The 22,465-nt window shown below is 32.0% G+C and overlaps 2 protein-coding genes across 2 annotated transcripts; both read left to right on the forward strand.

Moving 5' to 3' along the window:
• The first annotated feature begins 8,664 nt into the window (after positions 1 to 8,664).
• LOC139430908 (glycine and tyrosine-rich protein-like) lies at positions 8,665 to 13,471 on the forward strand. Its single transcript, XM_071198372.1, has 3 exons — positions 8,665 to 8,703; positions 9,147 to 9,477; positions 13,356 to 13,471. Exons 1-3 carry the CDS (start codon positions 8,665 to 8,667, stop codon positions 13,469 to 13,471), a joined length of 486 nt encoding a protein of 161 aa, XP_071054473.1.
• A 1,821-nt stretch (positions 13,472 to 15,292) lies between these two features.
• Positions 15,293 to 18,116, forward strand: LOC111422887 (fork head). The gene has a single exon (XM_023056148.2). The coding sequence runs from the start codon at positions 15,582 to 15,584 to the stop codon at positions 16,917 to 16,919; it is 1,338 nt and encodes a 445-aa protein (XP_022911916.1). The 5' UTR covers positions 15,293 to 15,581; the 3' UTR covers positions 16,920 to 18,116.
• The last annotated feature ends 4,349 nt before the right edge of the window (positions 18,117 to 22,465 follow it).

The following is a 22,465-nucleotide window of genomic DNA, read 5'->3' on the forward strand; positions in this document are numbered from 1 at the left end:
CAGAACAAAGTAATTGTGTTCGCCAATTTGTAAATTAGCAGAAAATCCATTAACTGAATTGATTGAGTAAAGTCCAACGACGAAGAGTAGCGACGGTAAATTGGAAAAAGACGGGAATTAATTACTCGGTAATAAATTTGTTCGTTGAGTGAAAAGGGGAGGAAAGACGAAAATGAGTGGGGAAAAAGAAAACTGGAAGATTTAATAAAACGAAAGGAGTAAGTAAGAAAAAAAGGGAAGTAAAAGTAAAGAGGAAGTCGAGGCGAAGTAATCGACGCTCGGATGCAGTGCTAAAAAAATATTTACAAAGGAAGTATGCACAGAATCCATATAATCTCAATTTTATGAAAAATATTAAGGCAAACACTGCAGGGAATGTCTATAGACAGAGAGATTGCCGATCAAAATACGGGGAGGAAGAGATCACAGACTATCGACTTTAAATATTTACACTTGTTTTTATGGACCCAGAGAAATGAGCTTAAAAAATAAAGAGACATCACCGCAAATTTTTCTTTTAGAATAATTAAAAAAATTTAAACTTCATTCAATAAAAATATCTTTATGGTTAATATCGGTATGAAAATAATATTTTGAAATTGGCTAAATTATTAACTCATAGCATTTTTTAGTCAAAAAAGTACCTATGTATTTACCACATACATGGAAGAAATGCTAGAATATAGCAAAAAAGAAAAGACTAAGCGCGAAATTTTACGCTGTACTTTTCAACAGATAAATTAGTCTGTGACTTATATTAATGGAGCTCCTGGTCTATTAACCCTTAAGTGTCACAAGTTATAACTTCATAGAATAAGGTTGCAAGCTGCCAAATATGTAATCATATGTATCGCATTTGGAATCATTAGGACGTAATCAGAGTGTCCTAGAGAAAACTACAGAACTCCTAGCTGGATACTGTAATGTAAATTAGTCTCTCTGTAACATGAGTTGTTAACAAACTCTTTTTTTGTGAGGCTTTACAAAAGCTTTTTATCTGCTCCTCCACAATTCTACATACATTATAGATTATGATTAAAAATTACTAAAATCAGAACAGAACGGGGTTTCAGCAAAGCCGAATTTGCTCAATTATTAAATTTATTTTTGTTACAGCCACGTTTAACCGATTTTATGGAAGAATTTTAAGGGATCTGATAAAACGAGCATATGTAGGACAAGAAGCAGAAGAACAAAGCAGATTCCGAGCCGATAGGTCGTGCATAGACGATATATTTGTCCTTAAACAGATTATCGGAAAACGATCGCCACCAAGAAAGAAACCCATTTTTCTTTATATACCTCCAGCAAGCATATGATAACATTTCCATATCTATACTATGGAAGATTGTAGAAAAATCACAAATTAATCACACTTTGATAAAAGCTCTTTTGAAACATTGGATGTTAATAATTTATAAAAGAAATCAAATATGTCACAAATATTCATAGTGAATTAGTTGTAAACCAGGTGTTCAAGTTCAAAAAATAGGCAGAATGACGATATAATTGGAATGACTTGGCACAAAAAGAACTGGACACTGAAATTGAAAACGGATGGACGTACGTCTCTTTTATCAAAATCGATATCATCGCGATGACGTTTTTGCAGCGGTCGTCCAAACATTACGTGTAATTTTATTCCACGTGGGTCGGTCGATCAAATACGATGAGACGTTAATTGCCCAATAGTGAAACCCCAATGGTGAAACCCTCCCTGTATATATGACGTTTGACTGCCACACGTTCAATGACTCCACAAAAAAAAGTTATTCGTCAAAAACCTTTTTTTTTACTTCAAAATAATCGGTTAAGTTAGTTATCTAAATATGATCCTTAAAATAGTAACAAGTAATAAAGAAAAAATAAGGAGTTTCGAAGAGACCTTTTAATGGCTCTTTGAAAACGTTATAAGAGAACAACGAGAAGAAAAGAAAAAAAAAACGCGTGTAGTGGCTTTGAAACAGTAGCCCTTTGTTTGTTGAAAGAGATGAGTCGGTTAAAAGTGTGAACCCGTATACCAGAGAAAAGAAGAATACCTAGTGAGAAGAATAAAAAGAGCAATAGCAGCAACTCTTTTTCTTCTTTTTCATCATCTACAAAGTAGGAACCCCGTAAAAGTTCATTATCGCGGATACGGTTTCTTTTATTTTATGAGACGAAACTAAGAAGAGGAATTGTTAAATTGTTTCGCTGCTTCGGTCATTATCAGCTGTAAAAAGTAATTCACGCTAATTTTACTTCACGAAAAGTTTTCTTAAATGAGTTTATATTTTTTTAGTTCTCGTTAGATGGTCTTACGAAACAATCTCGTAATCTACTTAAAAAAGTTTTAGAAAAAGTATAGATATTTTATAAAATAAGAAAAAATTATTTTGTTGAAAAGAAGTATTTTCAGGTGTAATTTAAAAATTTTACCTGTTTTAAAGGACACCGTTTGCTTATAATAGTAAAACGAACCTCATCAGAGAGAAAAACATTTTATGTTATGATAGGACATAAAAGGTGTGGCTTTTAAAAACTTTCTTTTACACGTACACCAACAATTCTTTTAACACCTTAAAATCACTAAATCCAATTTCGTTCAAATTTTTGTATTCTTTTTTCCACAACTAACTTTCCTATAGCATAAATACATAGTAAATGCGTTAAATTTTTCGTTTCATAAGTTTATAAATAAACAAAAAAAACTGGTAGCCCTTCTATAAATTCAGTGCTGCTTAACGTGTCATAGATAGAAAAAAATTTGGGTGCCGCCAAAGCAAGATTCATCGCTCAAAAAAAATCAAAACCAGTTTCTTTCGTTCGATGTGTGAAAACTTTAGCCGGCGTAAAGGTCCATTAAAGACAACACTTGAAGGTACAACAGAAACAATCAAGTTGAAGCCGGTTTCTCGGCAGCAATCCATCGTTGGACCACACACACAATCACTTACTCACGCACGCCGATGAAGAAGAAGAGGAAAACGGAGAGTTGCTTCCTCTTGAACGGGACATCTTCTTCTTCAATTTCTTTCCTACTTCACCTTAATCAACCACTTAGGAAAAGAAAAAATATTCCTCGTCTTTAGGTATCTTTTAAAATTTTATGAAACATTAAATATATTAAAGAGAAGAGACCGCGTTTCAACAGGAATTATATTTTTTGCGTTCAGGAAGTTGATAAGATAAAAGGTGTATGAGTCATTTCCTATAAATATGCAGTCTATTACTGGATATATTGGTTATGAATGAAACAGAAAATACGTTTAGTATAAAAATGCCAACAATTAACTTTAGCGTTATGTAAGAAATTGTTTGAAACGCGAAAGTAATTATTCAAAGAAAAAACGATGTTGTGATTGTGTTTTTAGGGCTGAATTTATTTTAACCATCTTTAGCATTACGTCTGCGTGGATATGTTTTTTTTTCGGATTGTCGGCGTGGTTATCACTTAAATTTATGTAATTATTGATAGTGACTGATAATGATTAGTGCTCCTTTTTGTAAACGATGATGAATCATCAAGGAAAAATTGCAATATTGTTGATATTTCTAACCATAAGATGTCCTGATTACAAAAGTTACCAAAATAATAGCTAATATAATTAGAATATATGAACCTACAACAGTTCCTTAACATTTTTATTGATGACAAAATTAACAAAGAATACTTGGCCATAAATATCGGGAATTGATGCAATGCAGTTCAGTTTTAAATGAAATTTTCTGTAAATATGGTGTTCCTAACGTCCAATGATCCTCAATTGAGGGCTTCATTGACGCAAAAATATAATGTCACTATTAGGTTTAACACTAATTAGCATTCTCTGGTTAATCTAGTTGAACGCGCTAACCGCATAATTAAGACCATGGTTGCTACATATTGTAGATCTAAAATCAGTTGCGCCATTAATTTAGCTCACCAAATGTGAAGTCATCAAATTAACTCCTTTCTTCATTTATACTGGCCATGAATTACTTTTAGATGGTAATCACCATGATAAGGTCGTTGAGAGTGGCAACTGCGATCTTAGTAACAAGGAATTTCTTCGAGATTGTATATTGAAGTCAGCTAAGATAAACGAAACGCCCTGAAAGATTTATGTTTGGTCAGAAGGTGTAGAAGAAAAATTTTGTCCTATCTGATGCATAAATAAAATGTAACATATTTGCTACAAAAACAACTACATATCAAACTAGATTAGGCAGAAAATAGAGGTGAATATTTTACCATTATTACCAAATGTTAAGAAATTCTACGTGATAAATTCCTATGTACTACTAACCTTATATGGACATGTACAAGCAATCATCGCGAATGAACGTAGTTAGCATCCACCCTACCGAATTTGAATAAAGCCTTTATCAAGCAAACACGATCGGAGAAACCATCTGCCAAGATCGACAAGAACTCCATCATTTACAGAGAAACCTATTGGTTCAAATTGTTCCTGATTGCAGGATCTCCAATTAGAAACTATTTCCTTCCTTAGTCTAGAAAGCTCAATGAGCTCGCTTTTAATATTACCTGTTATTGTACTTTGTTATAGAAAGAAATAAAAAAAATCAAGCAACTAACAATTAGTGTGCCAAGTATCGAATGCAAGCCATCCCAACACTTGGGGGATGAGTTATCACTTGCAGCAGTATCTGAACCTTTTTATTGAGGACAATGCAGACAATGCAATATACAATTTTAAATCCGAAACGTTTTATTGCTGACTCCGCGAAATAATATAATGTACTCAAATCGTCGATATTTTATTCTCGTTATAGTTTTGTTTTGTAGTATGTGTTTCGAATGAATTGATTCGATAGAAAAATATTCATTTGAGAAACAGTATAAGCATGGAAGACTGGTGAATCTTTTACTTAGTCCTTTCTACTTAGCTTAATCCATTGCTGTACAACCTTCAACAATATCACTTATAGCCTCAGCAATCAATTGATAAACAAATAAACGTTTGTTTCTGTATTTATTATAATCATTACTTGGACATTGAACAACATATCATTCGCTTCATACTTCGAAATTAATAATTTGGTGGCCACTAAAACTTGTCAGATGCCATTTTGGTTCCAAATATAATATATTCTGTTGGCGAGGACATATGGTCATAGACATACCATGGTCATTAGACACTGTAATGTCTAATGAACATACATACACCCAAAACGCTTTGTAACCGAGCTACAAGCATTTGAAATTTTAAATAAGTAGTAGTAGATCATTTAAAAATAAACAGCTTTATTGAATTAGTTGCTCAAAATGTCCACCCAGTTGCTGTATACATAGTCTAGCTCTTCTTAGAATTGAAGTGGTATCTCTGCTAACAGTCTCAGGGTCAGTACGAATAGTTTCTGCGGCATCCATAATTCTAGCTACTAGTTGTTCTCTGTTTTTAATATTTTCTGCATAAACAAAACTTTTCAGTCTTCCCATAAAAAATAATCTAAGGGATTAAAGTCTGATGACCTTGCTGGCTAAGGAACTGCCGAGCCTCTTCCAATCCACCGGTTTATATAAACAATACAGCCACCTGGACTTTTTAATAATAACAAAATCAACAGCTTGTAGCTTGTTTACGATATATTTTTTACTTGAAATCACTCCAGCAACACACTCCCAAGCTAAGGCAGTCACGTCGTGGGACACCTGTATATGATAATAGATCTATGATATGGAACTATGATAGTGTAATACCGGCCTTATATGCACGGATAGAAAGAGCAGAAAATTTCCAATAGGATAAACACTGTTTTAATCTTTTGTCTGTACCAAATAAAAAAGTCGCCAATAGATATTGACTGGCTTAAACTCAGATTTGCGCCCCAAACAGCTCTCTTTGCATATTTGATATGGATATTTGATAAGTTTTTTTTTACTTTGGTTCTACAGGGTGCCCATTATGTATGGAATATAGTATATATCTTGGTAGGTATCAACTTTATAAAAAAACATTTTATACAAAAGTTGTTTAATATTTTATTTGCCATAATAAGACAGCATTCAATTGTTTTTATTTCAGAAAACAAATGAGCAACGAATAACACTTGAAGTTTTTGAAATGGCAATGTACCCTTTCGTTAGGCTCATTTGATAGAGATTTTTTTTCTCTTTACGATAACGTAAAATTTTAGTACCCTCATATCAGAAAATTTTTGAAAAAAATGTAAAAATTGTTTATTAAGAAAATTTACCTAATAACATTAATCTAGATATCCGAGATCGTCAAGTACCTCGAAGTACCTCGAATTATTGGAGATGTACACTAATTTTTCGTTTATTTGTTTTATTTTGTATGTAAATTTAATTTACAGTAATAATTCGAGGTACTTGACGATCTCGGATTTCTAGATTAATGTTATTAATTTTTATTAATAAACAATTTTTCCATTTTTTTCAAAACATTTTTTGATGTAAGGATACAAAAATTTTACGCCATCGTAAAGAGAAAAGTAATCTCTATCAAATGAGCCTAAAGAAAGAACACATTGCCATTTAAAAAAAATTAAGTGTTATTCGTTATTCATTTGTTTTCTGAATTAAAAACAATTGAATGCAGTCTTATTATGGCAAATAAAATATTAAACGAGTTTTGTATAAAATGTTTTGCTACAAAGTTGATATCTACAAAGATATATACTATATTCCATACATAATGGGCACCTGTATAACGGCTGCACACGAGATTCATATTTGATAATTTTGAGATGTACCAGCTGCAGGGGAACGTTCTTTATTGTTTGCCACTATTGATATCAACATCGACAGGACAAAACCGAAAAATCAAACTTTCTAGTATGAGACTAAACATGGTAAATAGTGAATTCATTATACAACAAGAAAAAACACAATTATTTTCGTTGAAAAACTTGAAAAAGAAGACAAGTATAAAGTGAAACACATTCTCAGACAATATATCGATTTATACCCGTAAGAAACACGTGGAGCTAAAATTCTTAGAAACTACAAGATGAAAAAATTGTTTTTCTGCGAAACACGCAGATGTTGCAGTTTAAGATTTGTAAGCAGTGGAGTGCCTTCATATATTTTTCTAAATTTTTTTTTAATTTATTGGGAATTATCTCAGAAATTAATCAAAAACTTAAAAAAAGTTTTCCTTATTAGAAGAAATTGAGTTATAAGAAATAAACTAAATGTTTTAACACAAAAATAATGCGTTTTAGGTAGAACGCCGCCACTATAACGACGTAACCGTCTTCTAGGAATTACTGGTTTTATTTATTTAGTAGTTTTTGAAATAATTATAACTTTTATTTAAAGTTGTTATATTCCATAAGTTGTTGATCCATGATATATTTTCAAAAATTAGAAATAGATCAAATAAAAATACAAAAAAATGTAGATATCAAAATATTAAACCTCCACCGGAATAGATAGGTATAAATTAATCACCCACCCAAACGTTATCATATCCACAATTTAACCATTATCAGTTTTTAGGTAACATATTGCCCTTGTCGCAACCTTTTTTTATCTATTCGCCGCTATGGTACAAAAAGATACTAGAATCGATAACGCATATGCTTTTCTATCCCCATTACAAAAAAGAAATACTGACATTTTACCACCTTTTCTAATAACTAAAACATGCTATACAAAATTGTTTATTTTGAAAGATTATTGTTATTATTTGGTGTTTTTTTTCATGTATGTGTTGCATATGACGTTTCGGATAGAGCCACGAATCTGTTAGGAAAGTTTGGGGTGTTCGTGAGATCGTGATTTTGGGCTTGCGGCGAAGATTTTCGACGGATGCTGCTTCGCACTGATACGGGATAACGTGTTTTTAATAGCCCGTTTCATCTTTATGTATGGATGACACTGTCATAGTGTGAGGGAAGAACGACGAGGGTGTGTTTAAACAAAAATTTTCTTAAACAACTTTTACATCAAAAAAATATCTCCAAAGCTGCTTTTGTTCTTTTAAAAATTAAAGTTATTTTTAATGACGTTATTATCATTTAGATCTTTTCTAATTGTATATTAATTTTGTAAACAACAAAATGTGCTCTTATCAATTCGCAAACACCGTTTTCCTTTCTATAACAACATCTTAAAGTCATGATAACCTTAATAGGTTTGTTTACTACTTCATTCTTTTTTGTGTTTCAAAACGACCCCGTTATTTTCTCAAAATAATAGGCAACGTAAACAAATTAAGGGGTCATAACGTTATTATTAGCTTAAGCATGCTTTAGCAAAATTCTTTTTCATTAAAATTTAAAAAAAAATCTTAGTGATTTTTACACGGAGATCGAATTATTTCAATCGTCGATAAACAATCGAGTGTTTGACAAATAACAATATTTACACTTTTTTTCAACGGCGAAGTGACGCGTTCATAACATCTATTTATAAAATAGTCGTGCTATTTAAATATATCCATTATAGGTATTAACCATATTATGGTTTTTTTGTTGTATATCTATAGAGAAGATTTCTATCTGTAAAGATTTCCAAAAAAACGTTTTACCGGTTGTTAATTTTTATTTACGAAACGACAGATTTGCGAACAACACCAAAAACGAAAGAAGTTCTTTGTCCATTTCCGTCCGGAAACGACATAACAAACGGAATTGTTCAATTGTGTCTCTTCTTACCTTTTCGGGAGGCATTTTCTTTTGGCTGCTTGACCGCGTTACAAATCTTATACAATGTCACAAGTTACATTGTTCGGAAATCAATTTGTTTTGGTACTTTAAAGTATTAAAATAAAAATATAAAAGAGGAAAATAAAACAAATTCGTTTGAAAAGATAATCTAGAAATACACAGGTATGGGCTGATTGTTGATGATGACGGTGAAAAAATTTTCTCGAGTTTCTAGAGTTTATTAGTTTATTTATCGGGTTCGATAAATCCGCTTTAATTGGATACCAGATCAAATGTTTACGTTGTTTATGATTCACTGGATTTTCTCGAGACGACACCTTTAATAATACCCAATGAGTACTTGTTTTATAAATTAGACAACAATAATTTAGAGAAAAAATATTTTATATTTATTTAGATAATTTCTAAAAATAGAATTATAACTGTATTAATATCTTATGATGATTAATGATCTTTCTGAATACATTATATTTCCAGTATTATGAATTTAGAATTTCAAGTCTGGAAATTGCGTCTCAAAATAGACAAAACCAAGTTGTGGAGCAAAACCAAGTTATGGAGCAAAACCAAGTTGTGGAGTAAAACCTTCTTGCGGAGCGAAACCAAGTTGTGGTGCAAGGAAACCATCTTGCGGAGCAAAAACTTGTGGTGGAGGAGCGAAATTTACTTGTGGAGCAAAGAAAGGAGGTTGTGGTGGAGCAAAACCAAGTTGTGGAGCAAAACCAAGTTGTGGAGCAAAACCAAATTGTGGAGCAAAACCAAGTTGTGGAGCAAAACCTTCTTGCGGAGCCAAACCCAGTTATGGTGCAAGTAAACCAAGTTGTGGTGGAGGTTGTGGTTCAAGAGCAGGAACAAGTTTTTATTGTGTGCTGGTTGAATTGCCCATCAAGTTACCTTTAATTAATGATAAGTATGTCATATATCTAACTTTACTAGTTTTCCTGATTTTTAGAATTTAAAGAATAATGTGTCATAAAATATGCGTTATTGTACTTAATATTATATTCTGTCTATTTTTATCACTTTTTTTTTTGTTCTTCCCTTTATTATTTGATTAATATTTTATAATGTAAAATATTAAGTTTTTATCCCAAATTTTAATGCGACTTGGTACTTTATGAGATTTAAAAAGATGTAAGTAATAAAATATGCAATTGTTCTGCCATATAATTTACGACTTTAGAGAAAATAAGAGGCACATGTTAAGACATACCTCAAGATCTTTTATACAACGCATTAATGCTGGTAGAAGGGAAAATGGAACAACTTCTAAATACTAATTAAATTAATACCTGCTTGTTGAGCAACGTTTGGTAATTATTTATAGTTTGTTACTGCATTTCCTTCAAATAATTTAGTAATTAAAAAAGGGATACCATTTAATTGTATTTTTATCACGGTTTGATTATTTATATATTTTTTTTAAATTGTATTTAATGTAATATTACTGATTTACAAATGACAGACGAACAAAAAAGAAAAATAAAAAAGGGGAGAATAATATTGCATTTTGTCACTTTTTTAAGTACAATATTGTCATTTTATTATTACACATTTTTCTTTAAATTCTAAATATCAGGAAAACTATTAAAGTTAGACATATACTTATCATTAATTAAAGGAAACTTGATGAGCAATTCAACTAGTGATGTAAAAAAAGTAACAATTCGTTATACGAGTACTCGTTACTCCGCGAGATCCGAAGTAACTGTTACCGTATCACATCGGTACCAGTTACTTTGGATCTAACAGTTACTTTTTCCAAAGGCCAAGTATTGTTGGATAGGCGAAATCGACTTAAAAGTCGAAATGCACAACAAAATTTATTTTTACATTGCAATAATAAGCTGTAATATCTTTTATTGTTGTTTTAATATTTTTATTTTATTGTATTATTGCTTGTTTTATAGAAGAAGTTTTGTTTTCCATTGTTAATGTGTTACTACTTTCAAATATTTTTGTTATATAATAAGTGAAACGTAAGTTATTAATAATTAAATAATAATAATTAAGAAAAATTCTTCGTTATAATATGCAATGAAAAAGTAAATCCCATAACCTACACTCTATTTTTTAATATTAGTGCACAGTGTATAATAGCGTAACAAACACAATATAATATACGTACAGTATTTGTTTTCAAAAATAAGTGTAATATAAAATAAATTCATATAAGTATGTAGTCCAACTAAAACGAGTAATCGAACCTCGAGCGCAAACTAGTACTGGAACCTCAAGCGCAAACGGTTACTTGTAACGAGTAACGAGTACAAAGTAACGAATACTTTTTCTGAAAGTAACGGATAGTTACAAATACTAAAAAGTAACTAAACTTTACATCACTAAATTCAACTATCGCACAATATACAGGGTGTTCCATTTAAAAAACTTAAGAAAATGCCATTTGAAAAACATCAAAAGTAATTAAACTTTATAAACAGCTTGTATAGTGTATCTAATATCTTTCAATACTATCATCTACCTACTGGCTTTGACTATTGTCTGATGCAGTTTCAAGGCAAAATCGGAAAAAATGTAGTTTTTACATCGTTTTTAAAAAGATCCTGTAATGGGCACATTTTGGAAGAACAATTGAATATCTCAGGAACTATGAACGCTGTGAAATAGTAGCATATACGGTTGTATAAACAAATTTAGTTGTATTCATAATATGATGAAATATACAGGGTGTTCGATTAAACAAATTTACGTACCTTCCGTTACGCTTAAATGGAACACTCTATACAAGTAAAATAATTTTACGTAATGGAATGTGATGAGTCAAACAATTTTTGTATACATAATTTTTTTTGTTTTTCAAACTAATAACTCACCCTGCATATGGCACATTATTTAGCATATACCAAATACGGAGAGTAGCATCACCTCGATAGGGAAACTAATATTCATTAACTATAACATTCTGCCACACTATAAATAAGTAAACGTTGCTATTAAGGATCATCAAAACGAATGTACTAACTTGTTATGTAAAATCAATCTTTACCCAATGAAGCATGGTAAAGTGAATGATTAAGAGTAAGCTACTTACATTATTTTTATGGGCTACTGGATACACTTTCTGATTCTTCTGTCGGATCATTGTTGTCATCACATTCGATATAAAGTATCACGCATCAATGTGGATTGTATGCTGTTTGTTGCTCAACAAATTTGGATTTTTTAAATGAATTATTTTCCGTGGATAAGCAATAATCATAGAACGCTTAAGGATTTCAGAAACAATCTGTGATCAGATGCAGACAAGAATTACCCAAACAAAACTATTTTCGTGGCATGTTCCCTCTGGTTTTGTCACTGATGATTCGATATTGTCTTTAATATACATGATTTACTGTTTTGTAAAACAATAAAGAATTGCATAAGATGAATACATTTCTTTTGCAAGATAATGTTTTTTTCACAGCACGCCAGCTGACGGAATAGCCCGTGGAATTACAGTTAATATTAAATCAATCCAAAACTAGTTAACAGATTGCAGCGCATCAGCTGCAAGCGACCACGACTAAACTCAAAGTGAAGAAGCTACAACTTCGCCTGCTAATTGTGGAAATGTCTAATTTTGCTTGATTAAGCCGAGGTTGCTTTCGGCCGAGACTCTACAATTAATATTAAATCAACAAAAAACTGGTTATTACATTGCAGCGCCTCAGCCGTAAAGCGACAACGGCTAAACTTAACTAACTTCGTCTGATTATTGTGGAAATGTTTAATTTTGCTTGATTAAGCCGAGGTTGCTTACGGCCGAGGCTCTACAAAAAATATTAAATCAACCCAAAACGAGTTAACAGATTGCAGCTCATCAGCTACAAGCAACCACAGCTAAATTGAAAGTGGAGAAGCTATAACTTTGTCTGATTATTGTGTAAATGTCTAATTTTGCCTGATTAAGCCAAAGTTGCTTAGGACCGAGGTTCTACAATTAATATTAAATCAACCCAAAACTGATTACTACATTGCAGTGCCTCAACCGTAAAGTGACAATGGCTAAACTTACAGTAGAGAAGCTTAACTTCGCCTGATTATTGTGGAAATATTTAATTTTGCCTGATTAAGCCGAGGTTGCTTACGGCCGAGACTCTACAAAAAATATTAAATCAATCCAAAACTAATTAACAGATTGCAACTCATCAACTACAAGCAACTACGGCTAAATTTAATGTGAAGAAGCTATAACTTTGTCTGATTATTGTGTAAATGTCTAATTTTGCCTGATTAAGCCAAAGTTGCTTAGGGCCGAGGTTCTACAATTAATATTAAATCAACCCAAAACTGATTACTACATTGCAGTGCCTCAACCGTAAAGTGACAATGGCTAAACTTACAGTAGAGAAGCTTAACTTCGCCTGATTATTGTGGAAATATTTAATTTTGCCTGATTAAGCCGAGGTTGCTTACGGCCGAGACTCTACAAAAAATATTAAATCAATCCAAAACTAATTAACAGATTGCAACTCATCAACTACAAGCAACTACGGCTAAATTTAATGTGAAGACGCTATAACTTTGTCTGATTATTGTGTAAATGTCTAATTTTGCCTGATTAAGCCAAAGTTGCTTAGGGCCGAGGTTCTACAATTAATATTAAATCAACCCAAAACTGATTACTACATTGCAGTGCCTCAACCGTAAAGTGACAATGGCTAAACTTACAGTAGAGAAGCTTAACTTCGCCTGATTATTGTGGAAATATTTAATTTTGCCTAATTAAGCCGAGGTTGCTTACGGCCAAGATTCTGCAATTAATATTAAATCAACCCAAAATTGGTCAACACATTGCAGCGTCTCGGTGATGTCAAGTGGAAAACCCACGACTTCGAATGATTAATCCGAGATCGTTTGCGATTAGGTTTAGCAATTAATATTAAATAAACACAAAACTAGTTAAGATATTGCAGCTTTTCGGTCGCAAACAACCTCGGCTAAACTTAAAGTGGAGAAGCTATAAATTCGCATGATTATTGTGGAATTATATGATTTTGCCTGATTTAACCGAGGTCGCTTGTGGCAAACACACTGCAATTAATATCTTATCAACCCAAAACTAATTAAAACATTCCAACTTAAATGAAGTTTTTCTACAATGGAAAACCATTACATTTGAAAATCGACCCCGACACTACAAATTATTCTAAAATGTGTGTACTTTATATGTAATTTTAATATAATTATTTTTTTTTCATTTGCTAGATATCTCTGAAAGAATTGATTTATACTTTATAAACTAAATGGTGGCAACAAAAAAGATCTTTGAAACTGATCTTTGAATTTATTCCATCAACTGAAAAAAACTTGCGCCCACAAAATGTTGCGCAGAAAAGATAACCAGGGAAAAAAGAAGAAGGAAGCCCTGTATTATTGCAGAATGTGACAAAGGGTTATGCACTGTTCATTCTTTATGATATATCACGAACAGAAAAACATATAGAGTAAAAATTTTGTAATACAAAGTATTAAAAAAATAGGTATGTTGATCTTTCTACTCTATAATTTTGCCTATGTATCGACGCCAAATTTGTTTGAAAGATTAGTTATCAACAATAAAAATAAATGATATTTTTTTACCACTTTTTGACAAAAGTATGTATGATAAAGGATTAACGGTAATCAGAGTGCATAATTTATAATCAAAAATGATGGTAAATGCACAATAGAATATTTCATAAAATATATCATTAATACTTATATCTACAAGCAAAATGTAATTGAATGTCATTAATAAAATTCAAAGCATAATACAATTTTAATAAAATTAATGCAAACCTAATGATATCTTTATTAATAATCAGTTAATTGAAATTTGGATATTAAAAGAGAAGACATAATGTTACTACCTTCTATATTACAGTGCAACAGAAAGAAAATACAATACAACAAACATAAAACAACCAGAAATGATTAAAAGAAAAGACAATAATTTCAAAACAGTCTAGCAATATATTTATAAATGATGATAAAGTGAAGTTGATTAAAAATAAGAAGAAAATCTTGTATTTATAAATAAAAAAAAACGTTCAATCAAATAAAATAAACGAATAGGAAAAAAAAAGAATCACAACATAAACAAAAAAGAAATGTTTTTATTATCTAACATGGTTACCATAGGAATAAAACTTAAATGTTTTCTTTTTGATCACAAATGTTATTATTACAGTAAAATAATTACCTTGAAAATCGATCGCGAACGAGAAATGTGTCAACGAGTAAACTTGAAGGAAAGCTCTCCCGTAAGTATCAAAGAAATCTTTACTTTTAAACACACTCTAAATTTTTCCAACGCACACAATAAAAATAAAACGAAATATTAATTTTTGTTTAAATAATCGAAATAGAAGTAGTTAGTAATTAGTGTTGTTATCGACGGCGGCGCTTCACGGATATCGCGACATCGATGAAAAACGTATCAAGTTGGCGGATGTCATGGTTTTCGTGGTAGTTAACGTTGAGCGACGTTGGCGCCACGATCGAATTCGTGGGCGTGGTTTACTTCGAAACTGCACTTTAAAGTGGGGAGCGAATCACGTTCCTCCGAGACAAATTAGTTGCCACGGACGACGGAACGTACGCTATTTGATAGGTCGGATGGTTGCTATGGCGATTACCCTCTCCTCTTTCTCTGGTATTTGACTACCTAAAGCTCTTGGTACTTCACTCAGCTTGTAGTATCTAAGTAAACAGGCTGCGAGGAGTATTTGTTTTTCCAATCAGTGCTGGTTTGGAATACCTAAAGTGTTAACTTGTTTGTGGACCCGGTCGTGATGTAAACAATGATACAGAACCCCCAGATGACGGAGCTAAGTTAATCGATCGAAACTTTATTTTTTTTAGTAGTGCATTTACTAAAAACCGGCCAAGACCTGACAATAGTGGTGCAAAACGGAACCGTAAAAGACGTTTTTTGTTTTTGTGCAATATAAAAAAAATAGTTTTTAAGTGCAATGCAATTAGTGTCAACACATGCGGCGATGATTTCTCAAAAATTATATTCAGAAGGTTCGATGACGACAACGAACGCAATGCCATCGATGACCCCAACATATTCAATGGATGCAATGTCCTCCAGGATGACTTCAATGAATACATGTTCACCGCAAACTTTAACTTGCGGCACCACAAACATCATGAACTCAGGTATGCCGACGATGACCTCTATGAATGGAACCAATTGCATGTCTTCATCAGTACCTATGCAATACGGCGCTATCTCGCCAATTGCAAATATGAACTGTATGGGACCTACGATGGGTTCGGTGAATGGATATGGTGCCGTCGGAAGTTTAAGTGGACGTGGCGATTTAAGCGGTGGCGATGCTTCCCCAAACGCTCTCCAAAGAGCTAGAGCAGACAAAACATACAGAAGAAGTTACACCCACGCAAAACCACCTTATTCATACATTTCCTTGATCACAATGGCTATCCAAAATAGCCCACAAAAAATGTTAACTCTCTCCGAAATTTACCAATTCATTATGGATTTATTTCCTTTTTATCGACAAAACCAACAAAGATGGCAAAACTCAATTAGACATTCATTATCATTCAACGATTGTTTTGTAAAAGTGCCGAGAACGCCCGATAAACCCGGTAAAGGTTCATTTTGGAGTCTTCATCCGGATTCGGGAAATATGTTCGAAAATGGTTGTTATCTCCGACGACAAAAGCGATTTAAAGATGAGAAAAAAGAAATGCAAAGATCGAATCATAAAAGTCCGGCTCATCACGGCGGTGATACGAATTCATCGGGAAAGAAAACACCGATTCATCACACCGACGATGTTGGCCATAAAAATCATCATCTCGATAAAACGACGCCCGATTCGAATTTAATGTTAAGTCTTCATCCTGCGGCGAAATTAGACGTTGATCAAATGAATTTATTACAACACCACAATGATCTAAACGCACTTCATTCCCAACATCATCAACAAAATATGTCTCATGAAGAATTATCGGGAATGTTAAATCGATGTCATCCGTTATCATTAAATGGTAGCGCATCCGTCGCTGATCATCAAATGTTACATCATCACACGTCTTCGATGGGTCATCATTTGAAACAAGAACCAACCGTTGGTGGTTATACACCATCAAATCATCCATTCTCAATAACAAGGCTGTTACCAACCGAAAGTAAAACGGATATTAAAATGTATGATATGCATTACGGTTATAATTCGTTAAGTCCGCTTCAGAACTCGGTTCATGCGCAATCAGCCATAGGGAATGATTATTACAACAGTACCTTATATCATACGCCGTCGGGAACGTCATTGTGACAGTATCCGTTGGCTTAAAACTGGGCGAGGAAAATTTATTAAAATTTACCTATTTCAAAATAACCAGATGTGAGCCATGGATACAAAATAAATCGAAAGAAAAGAGAAACGAAAACTTAAAAACACTCCGTTTATAGGTTGTATGTGCATTATCAATTAATATTTTTATTTTTTCTTTGTATATAACTTTTTCGATAGCTTTTAAAGTAGGCTGTGATTTATTTGTAAAAAAAAAAAATGTAAAAAAAGTTTTCGCAGCCTACTTTTTTTTAATATTATTTTGAATATCAAAATATCGGGTTTCTGTAAAATAAAAACTTTAGAGACACTAAAATTAAAAGTTTATTTTTTTTTTAAATTAGGTTTTATCCGAAATCATCTCTCAAGTTTTTATTTTTGAATCAAATGCGCGATAGAAAAAAACAAAAATCTGTAAATAGTTATATTAATTAATATTTCGAAGTAATAATGATGAAGATGATTTTATTTTGAGGGAAATATCGGTGTGGAATATTATTTTCTAAACTTTTTTTTAATTGTCTTTAATCTCGGTTTAATCTCAAAATATTTATTAATTTTTTTTTTGAATAATTTTTTTATTTAAGAAAGTCCAACTGAAAATATTGAGAGTTAACCCCCGATTAAATCATTATCATCATTAATATCTTAATTAAAATAAAATTACTTTTAAAGTAATCCATTATAATTTATTTCGCAAACAAATAAAAAAATAAATTAAAAATGATGGAATCGAATCAATTGTTAGTTAAAATTATCTCGAAAATAATATCTTTTTTTTTTGATCTGATTCGTAACATCTTTATTTTCGGTTGCAATATTATTTTATTATTATAATTTTATTTTTTTAGATTATTGATTTATATTTATTTCCTATTTCTTTATTTCTCTGTAACGCGAAATTCTCGAATGATTTTCTCTTTATTATATCTATTATTTTCCTTTTTCTTTTTGTATAAAACAAAAAAAAATATAAATTTATAAATATATAAATGTTATTATTATTATTATTACGAGGCATCGGTTGATATTTGCGTAAGTGTGCGTGATTTTACGTGTATATATTGAGAAAAAGAGAGAGATCATGTGAAAAGAAGAAAAAAATCGTAGAAACAAAAAAAAACTATCGTTATGTATGTACATTTTTCCTTTTTTGTCACAAATAAATGTTCCAATTAATTCTAATTGTTTTATTTTTAAACATTATCTGTTTTAAAAATTACGCATTTTTAATAATTACAGTGGAATTATCTTAACTCGAATCTCTAAGGGAGTGGAAGAAAACTTTGAGTTTGAGAAAAATTAGTTGAATTTCAGTTCTAAAGAAAATAATTAGACATGTACTTTTCTAATTATCCGTATTAACCTTTCAAATACTTCAATAAAAATATACAACAACCAAGCGCTGAATAACAAATAAAACTAGAACTAACACTAGACCTAGAACTACTAATATTCAGACGCACGGCTAAACCCGAAACTTTCTAGGTCTATTGTTAGTTCTAGTTTTACACTAGCACTGTTACTATGTAGAACTAACACTATACCTAGAACTAGAATCAATCGGGTTTAGCCGCACGTCTGTAAAGACGGCTAAACCCGAATGATTCTAGTTCTAGGTATAGCGTTAGTTCTAGTTTTAATTGTTATGCTGCCCTAGATTGTTGTATATTTGTATTGAACTAAAAATAGAGCTAACAATAGACCAAGAACTAGAATCATTCGGTTGTAGCCGTCTTATGAGACGCACGGCTAAACCCGAATGTTTCTAGTTCTAGGTCTAATGTTAGTTCTAGTGACAGTTCAAGTGTAAACTAGAACTAACACTATACCTAGAACTAGAATCATTCGGATTTAGCCGTCTTATGAGACGCACGGCTAAGCCCGAATGTTAGTTTACACTTGCACTGTCATTACAACTAACATTAGACCTAGAACTAGAATCATTCGGATTTAGCCGTCTTTAAAGACGTGCGGCTAAACCCAAATGATTCTAGTTCTAGGTCTAGTGTTAGTTTTAGTTTTACACTAGCATTGTTACTATATAGAACTAACACTATACCTATACCCAATCGGGTTTAGCTGCACGTCTCTAAAGAGGGCTAAACCCGAATGATTCCAGTTGTAGGTATAGCGTTAGTTCTAGTTTTAAGTGTTATGCAGCCCTAGATTGTTGTATATTTGTATTGAACTAAAAGTAGAGCTAACAATAGACCAAGAACTAGAATTATTCGGCTTTAGCCGTCTTATGAGACACACGGCTAAACCCGAATGTTTCTAGTTCTAGGTCTAATGTTAGTTCTAATGACAGTGCAAGTGTAAACTAGAACTAACACTATACCTAGAACTAGAATCATTCAGCTTTAGCCGTCTTTAAAGACGTGCGGCTAAATCCAAATGATTCTAGTTCCAGGTCTAGTGTTAGTTTAAATTTTTATTTGGCGCTAGTTCGAATCATAAAATTACTGGAATAAAAAAAAGTTGCCTTACAGAACGGATTCAAATAGTTTATTCTTTAAAGATTCGACATAGAGAAATTAAAGGTGAAGTAATTCCGTAGCAATTCAGTTCGAGTTGCAAAAAAATTCTAGTAGAGATAAAAACACATTTGAGAATAATAGAGAGTAATTCGAATTAGGGGAATTTCACTGCAATAAGAAAATCGCTTCATTTCAAACATATTTTTCTCGAAAACAAATTAAATGTTACAGAAATCTACAAAATATACTAAAAAGTAAAGTACAGATTCTTTCTATTCTAATAAAATTAAATCAAAATTATCTTTGCACTTATTAAAAGGATTTTTTAACCATCTTTATCAGATGTTCAAACCACCGTTATCAATCTTACTTTGATTCTGTCTATCACTGTTGACGTTGTTTTCATGCGATTTCGAATTTCGTCATTAGTTATTCGTTGCATTGTTGACACCCCGGCGCATCTTCTCAAATAGTTCATCTCGACCATCTGAAGCCGTCATTCTAGATCTGCCTTTACTACCCATAATATATCTCACTATCATAGCCTAGGACTGACTTTACTAGTGTTCTTCATAGTCTCTTCGTAGTTCCTCTTTTTATGTTCTTGTCCCATCATAGACTGTTAAGGCATCCTATAATTTTCCTGCTTTCAGTTCTTCTATGTTTTATCTCTTTTACCCCTGTACCATTCTTATCTACAATTACTCCCTAATACTTAAATTCGTGGATTAATAGGATTAACCGGATTAATTGTTGTGTCGTGCTATTAATTAACATTTAAGATTAGGCATCGCTATTAATCACTTGATATTCTGTCTTTTTAAAGCTTACTTCTTATATTCAGTTATTTCTTACCTGGTCTCCGCAAATTGTAGTGAAAAAAGTTGGTGGTTAACCATCTTCAATATGCTAAAACTTACATTATAAATTAAAACCATATCTATATTATAAAAATATAGAATGTGATGTAAATGTGTTTATTGATCAGTCTCTTAATGATCAATGTTCAAAAACTGTTGTTAGTAAAAGAACATTATTAGTAGTGTATGGTTTGTTGTAAGTTAATATGTTTATGCTTTTTCATATCATTTTCTCTTTTGCCACTTTTTTATCATGGTTTAGTTACAATTTTCTGCCGCAAATTGTGTCAAATTTGTTCACCAAATCTCGATGATTTGTCTATGAGCAAATCTCGATGAAAAATACCCCACCGTTGGAAATTTTTGTTCAAGATGTTCATCAAAGGTCGAAGCTGGAACATTTTGTCATCTTTTTGGATCTCATCATTATTCGTAAGGTGAAAATATTTTTTTATGTCATAATATTTGATCTATTTCAATACAATTTTTCTCTGGGTAGCCGATGGTACCCAATAAATAAATGAAAACCAATAAAAGCTTTCATTTCGTGCACATTGAAAATGCATTGACTGATCAAACAGCTTCTCAAAAATTCCAACAGGATTCAAGTTTAGCATTTCACTTTTCACATTAGAAAAGGTAAAGCAAATTTTAAACTTTACGTTGAATATAAGAAAAAAGTTTAGAAATCCACCGTAAAAACTTGGAAATCATTTCAAACGCATATTCCGTTATCTTAAAAAAAAGTATTGAAAATATATTCCGATGCCGACTTTGAAAGAGATATGAGAAAGATATGATTCATTTATTATCCTCCTTACCTAACTTATTATTTTGTAAATACAGCATATAATTTAATTTTTCAGTCATCGGGCCGTTTTTTCATAATTTCATTATCAGTGGATGGATAGATTTTGTTAAGTTTTTCATTTATTCCTGGTGCATTGTTATTCTTTTTGGCCTTCTTCTAGTGTTGAGAGGTGGCCGGGCAGATCTGTTCTTTCTTTCCCTTCAACGCTCAGATTTACATCTTGTCTTATTTCAGCTTCCTCTCCATTTTCGTTTCTACAGATATTTGTTCTGGGTTTGTATCCTTCTTTCATGCTTTTCAGGTATCTGAATTCCTCTTCCATTTCTGCACTGAGGTCGTTCTCACATTTCCTTTTCTTGCTTGTGCAGATTTTACTCACCTTTTTTCTGGTCTCCTCGAATTCTGTTTTTCTATCTCTTGTTCTGCTTACTATACTTCTTGTAGTGTATGGTTGTTAGTGCTATTTGAACTAGTTGATGGTCAGGTATACCGCTCCTTTTCTTGATTTAAGGTCTAATATGCTACTAGCTGCTCTTTTATCTATAAGGACACAGTCTATGTGATTCGCTGGGCTTCCATCCAGCGATAACTTTATGGACACTTCGGTGTGGGAAGCACAACCACATTTTTATTGGTGGCAAAATTAATTAGGCTGTTCTTTCTTTGAACTGTTCTTCTTTGCCTATTTTAACATTCAAACCATCCCAAATAATTTGGATACCAACTTATAGAATTCTTTCTTCATCTCCTCCTCCTGTTCCTCTTTGGGTAGCATACGTTTATCAATGTCAGCTTAAAGAAGCGGGTCCTCCAAGCTTCTTGTTGCTTCCTTCCTTCCAGCTGAAAAATATTTTGTGTCTCTTTCCTAGCCTTCTTATTTCCTGAATTGTTGTGACCATAAATCCATACTTTCTTATTTTCTCCAGTAATGCTGTTTGAGCACTTCGAATTCTAATCTATATTCCTTTACATGAGTCATCTCCCAAAAATCGGTTTTGTGTTCCGTGGCAATTGTTTAGGCCTTTTTTCTGAACCAGTAACGACGGTTCCAGTCATAAATAAAGAATTTCTTTTCCAAAAATCACAAAACCAATGTATCAATAACCTTAAGTAAATACATTAAGCTTCTTTCTATATAGATTATATATATAAAGAAATTTGATGTGTTGAAGTATACAATTTTATGTAAAAACACCCCAAGTTCTGTAAAATGTAACTTTTTATTATAGTTAATATATTTTTTGCAGGATTAATTTTACGAAAGAATTTTGTTTAAGAATTATCCAGGTAAATTTTAAAGTGACCCTTATGACCTCATAGGTAATAAAAGAGTTTAAACCCGATAATCGATTTTTACGACCACCACTTATAACATCC

The sequence above is a fragment of the Onthophagus taurus genome, chromosome 7 (assembly GCF_036711975.1).
Source record: "Onthophagus taurus isolate NC chromosome 7, IU_Otau_3.0, whole genome shotgun sequence".
Classification (NCBI taxonomy): domain Eukaryota; kingdom Metazoa; phylum Arthropoda; class Insecta; order Coleoptera; family Scarabaeidae; genus Onthophagus; species Onthophagus taurus.

Excerpts from the sequence above, each read along its gene's own strand:
- LOC139430908 (XM_071198372.1), top strand. The coding sequence starts at position 8,665 with ATGTCACAAGTTACATTGTTCGGAAATCAATTTGTTTTG. Across the intron at positions 8,704-9,146 it reads TCGGAAATCAATTTGTTTTG|ACAAAACCAAGTTGTGGAGC; the intron begins GTACTTTAAAGT and ends GTCTCAAAATAG. Across the intron at positions 9,478-13,355 it reads TGGTTCAAGAGCAGGAACAA|CCGAGGTTGCTTACGGCCAA; the intron begins GTTTTTATTGTG and ends TGCCTAATTAAG.
- LOC111422887 (XM_023056148.2), top strand. The coding sequence starts at position 15,582 with ATGCAATTAGTGTCAACACATGCGGCGATGATTTCTCAAAAATTATAT.